The 4,225-nt window shown below is 26.5% G+C and overlaps 1 protein-coding gene across 2 annotated transcripts; it reads right to left on the bottom strand.

Annotated features, from left to right (window-relative positions):
- Positions 1-1,760: 1,760 nt before the first annotated feature.
- On the bottom strand, positions 1,761-3,457 carry LOC113548090 (40S ribosomal protein S28). Of its 2 annotated transcripts, none has more exons than XM_026948760.1 (3): positions 3,345-3,457; positions 3,022-3,242; positions 1,761-1,905 (listed from the first exon to the last, which is right to left on the bottom strand). In XM_026948760.1, exon 2 carries the CDS (start codon positions 3,230-3,232, stop codon positions 3,035-3,037), a length of 198 nt encoding a protein of 65 aa, XP_026804561.1. In that variant the 5' UTR covers positions 3,233-3,242; positions 3,345-3,457; the 3' UTR covers positions 1,761-1,905; positions 3,022-3,034. The 2 variants fall into 2 exon arrangements, with proteins under 2 accessions (XP_026804561.1, XP_026804560.1); XM_026948759.1 differs by having other exon boundaries at positions 3,026-3,242.
- Between the last annotated feature and the right edge of the window lie 768 nt (positions 3,458-4,225).

The following is a 4,225-nucleotide window of genomic DNA, read 5'->3' as shown; positions in this document are numbered from 1 at the left end:
TCGAGTGATTTGACAATTGACTTTTACACCTCGACAATATCCTTTTTTCCGCGATCGTTTTTATGTAATATTTAATTTAACTATACCATATTTATTGCATAATATGTTTTCTACATTTTCTAAAAGATTTTTAGCAATTAAAAAATAAGTAATTTGAGACTGGAAAGAGATTGCTAAGTGCTAATCTTTATTATCATTAAGTCACGATAGTAAAAATATAAATCGCGTAGTAGGTAACTTTTTTATTTATGTATACCTACCTATATTTAATATACCTACATAACTTGTTTTTTAATATCGGTAGTTAATATCATCGCTTATTTCTTAAAGATTTTTAACGTCAAGGTTTATGATGATATTATAACAACGAAACACACTATTACTGGTGACTGGTGTATTGCTGTAGTAAATAGATTAGTCGTGTCGGAGCTATTAAAAGTTTAAATTTAATTTATGAATGTTTTAATTAAGAAAAAGTTTTAAAGACAGTTTCAATGAATAACCATAGTAAGTTAGTCCTCACGGGATACAACCTGTCATAGTAGTGCGCATACCTCGAACTAGGTAGATATGTTTCTGAAATTAAAATAAGTCTTAATGTTTTTGTTTTATTTTTTTATTATTAATAAAAAACAAACTGTGACCTACAAATTTAGTTTTTTTTTTTTAATAATAATTGTATGAGCATGAATAGTAATTGGCTGTTAAAAAAGCATTAATTAACAATTATTTGTTTTGGTCAAAATTGGTATCAATATTACTATAATTTTAATTTTAGTTATGGGTAAATCATTTTTATAAAACAAACTTAATTTTTTCTCGAATATGAATAAAATAGGTAGGTATATTCAATATTTTTAAAATATAACCATAAACATTTTTAGCATATAAGTATATATTATTGTGGTAGTAAACAGTTTTTATGTTTGGTAGATAAAAATAAAAAAATTGTCTGTTACACTGAAATAATTTTAACTTAATTATACTCAAACTATTCAAACAGTATCAGGAATCATTAACAAATCCAGTGATGATTTGGTCATTAATTCGAATGTATGCCACACACATATTAAATTTGTAAATTCTTCATATTCATCACTAGTGCTTTTTTATTGTCATTCAGAAATGAGTAAATATTATATATATAATCAAAACTAAAATGATTTTGACTTCATATTTTTAAATACTCTTTATTTATAACTAATTCAAAGACCTATGTAAAAACAGATCAAAATAAGTTGTTATAAACAACTCCCAATCTGCGTAAATACCCAATTGTTAATACATATTAATTTCATTTTGTAAAAATCATCTCATGCATAGATTTTATTGTTTTAACATTTATTTATTTAAATACCTTCATAATAAAATTGTTATAGTCTACCCAGTGAGAGAACGCGCTGGTTCTGCATAACCCCCGCATCACCACACTATCAAAAGTGGTTCGTTTATGGTTGGGTATCATTGGGCAATGCGTAGAAAAACTGGTAAGTGATTTTGGTCAGTCTGCGGCACGTTCTCTCACTGGACAAGGTATAGATTAAATAAATAATTCTTTAACAAAATGTGGAATTATCTGTTTGATATGCATATGGACATATGGGGACTTCCCATTGGATCTGTCCTCAAAATGTTGGAATTTGGACTTATTTTTATCCATTATTTCTTGAAGTTCAAGGTGTTTAAGAACTTATTAAGTCATCATTTTTTTTCTAACCAAGGTTAATATTTTTAAATCATATTACAAAATAATAACACCATGGCTTGTAGTATACGCTTTATTAATAATGCAGTTTACATTATAAGAATGGTGAACAATTCATGTAAACGTACACTTCACAGCAGCAACAGCAACAACAGCAACAGCATTCACCAGCAAGAACAATTCAACAGAATTGGATACATCTGGAAATAAAAAATAATTATTAAATTAATTAAATATATTTTCACAATAATTTAAAAAAAAATGTATATAACACTATACAAAAGTGGTATAGAAACTAACACAATTATTTTGTTTGAGATTCAAAAATTAATAATGTTATTAACAAATAGTACCATAAAAGTTATGACACTGGGACTAACATTTTTAATGTATTCTACTTCTTTAAAAAAAAAAATTGTAAGCATTAATATTCAATACCCAATTAAATAATTGAATACATTATATAAATTTTAAAAATATTAGTATAATTAAACTTAAGAATCTCGAGATTTTATCTAATTTTTTTTTGATTCTTAAGTAAAAGTATTTAAAATATTAATATCAAGATTTGTATCAATATTAATATAAACTTTAAGTTAGAGAGTATAACATTATTTAATTTTAACTATTCTAAGATAATAACTAATACTATGAGAATAATGCAAAAATCTGAAGAAATAGTGTGTATATAATCTTTTAATAAATATACTATTGTAAATTTAGTCAAATAATTATTTAAACTTTACAAAGTATATATGCAGTGTATTTTAGATAAAGTCTGTTGAATATTTAGATATAATGATGTTATGTGTACAAAGACACATTATTAAAACAGAAATGATTATTCAGAATTTATACACCAGCATATACATTATTTTACAAGTTTATGCTTTCATGCTTTCAATAATAATAATAGTAAAATTATATAATTATTAGTTGTTGATATAGGTAATTTATTAAGTTTACAATTTAAGCTGTTTTAAGTAATAGTTATTATGTTAAAAATACAATTAACAAATACATTATACGAAATAAGTATAAATTATCGAATTTATTATGGATAAAAATTAATTTAATTTATTCAAATTAATATAATCAAAATTAAATTGATGATTTGATAAATAATATCAGTGAAAAAACACTCAGAATGAATTATCTATGACGTAATTTGGTATAAAACTGTAAATCGCTACTGACACTGAAGCACCGCTAGCATATTTAATATAACTAAAACGCAGAGTGCAAATTGCACGGATTGAACAACACGTTAAGTACGATCACCTAACTCGTAGAAAATTACTAATATAAAAGTTTACCTACAGGGTAATCCTATCGAAGCCTTCTAGCTTCTCTCTCGGACTCGAGCAGTGTGAGAATGTCACCCTCGCGCACGGGTCCTTTGACGTTCCTGATGATCTGACGATTTTGTTCGCCGATGAATTCTACTTTAACTTGAGTACATTGGCCCTGGGAACCGGTACGGCCCAAAACCTTCAACACGCGAGATAACACTACTGGCTTGTCCATGATTCTTGTCCTAGAAGTAATAAGCAAATTATTATTTTTTTTTAATTAACTACATATGTTTTATTCAAAATGTCATCATTTGACGATCTGTTTAACAACCAAACGTACTTACTTGTGCTAAGTCGCAGAAACAAAGCTGAGGATTGAGGAACGAGGGTTAAAGTGAAAAAGAGCGTGGCAGTGGCGTCGTCGAGATGGTAATCACAAAATGTTAGGCTATGCCGCTGTGGTTCAAACACAGATTGTCCAACCAAACAAACTTTTTTTGTTTTTTTTCCATGACAAAAATTTTTACGCGACAAAGTTTAACGTTCTTTAAATTTTAATAAATAAAATATAAATTGAAACAAATTGCGTTACCAAGTATGTAAAATAATATTATGTTAAAATTGATCATCTCACTAAGTGAAATTTATATTTAATGGATAAAAAGTTTGTTTTGATATATATTTCCACTAGAACAAAGGTTAAGGTACAAATGGCTTTAACTCAAAAACAAACGATTTGCGCGGATTTATTTTTGCACCATCGTTATAAACTCTTTGAAATACATAGTTTTCCGAAAGAAAAATTGAAAAATTCGCAAGGGCGCCATACTAGATTTTGATATTTATATGATTGGAACAGTAAAGTTGATGTCGGAATTGTTGTTCATTTGTAACACAAAAGGTAGTGAAAAAGTATGAGGTTTTTCAGGTTTTTGTTTAAAAGAAAATCATAAATAATAAAAAATTTTTACCATTTTTAATTCAATCATTTTCAATATCTTATCATTTATCATAAATGAAAAAAATTAATAACACAGAAGTGTTAAGAATAGAGGTGTGGACATCAGCATTTTGAATTGAGATTAACTTGGTATAGATGAGACATTAGAGACTGTATAGGTATTATTTTAATTTCTTAAGTTATATTTAGAGCAATCCTAGGTGTCAAAGAATTAAAAAATTAACAGATATTTCTATGAACAAAATACTAATATACTAATAGTCC

The sequence above is a fragment of the Rhopalosiphum maidis genome, chromosome 1 (genome assembly GCF_003676215.2).
Source record: "Rhopalosiphum maidis isolate BTI-1 chromosome 1, ASM367621v3, whole genome shotgun sequence".
Taxonomy (NCBI): Eukaryota; Metazoa; Arthropoda; class Insecta; order Hemiptera; family Aphididae; genus Rhopalosiphum; species Rhopalosiphum maidis.
The sequence above is the reverse complement of the archived record's forward strand: the minus strand, read 5'-3'. Positions and strand labels throughout refer to the sequence as shown.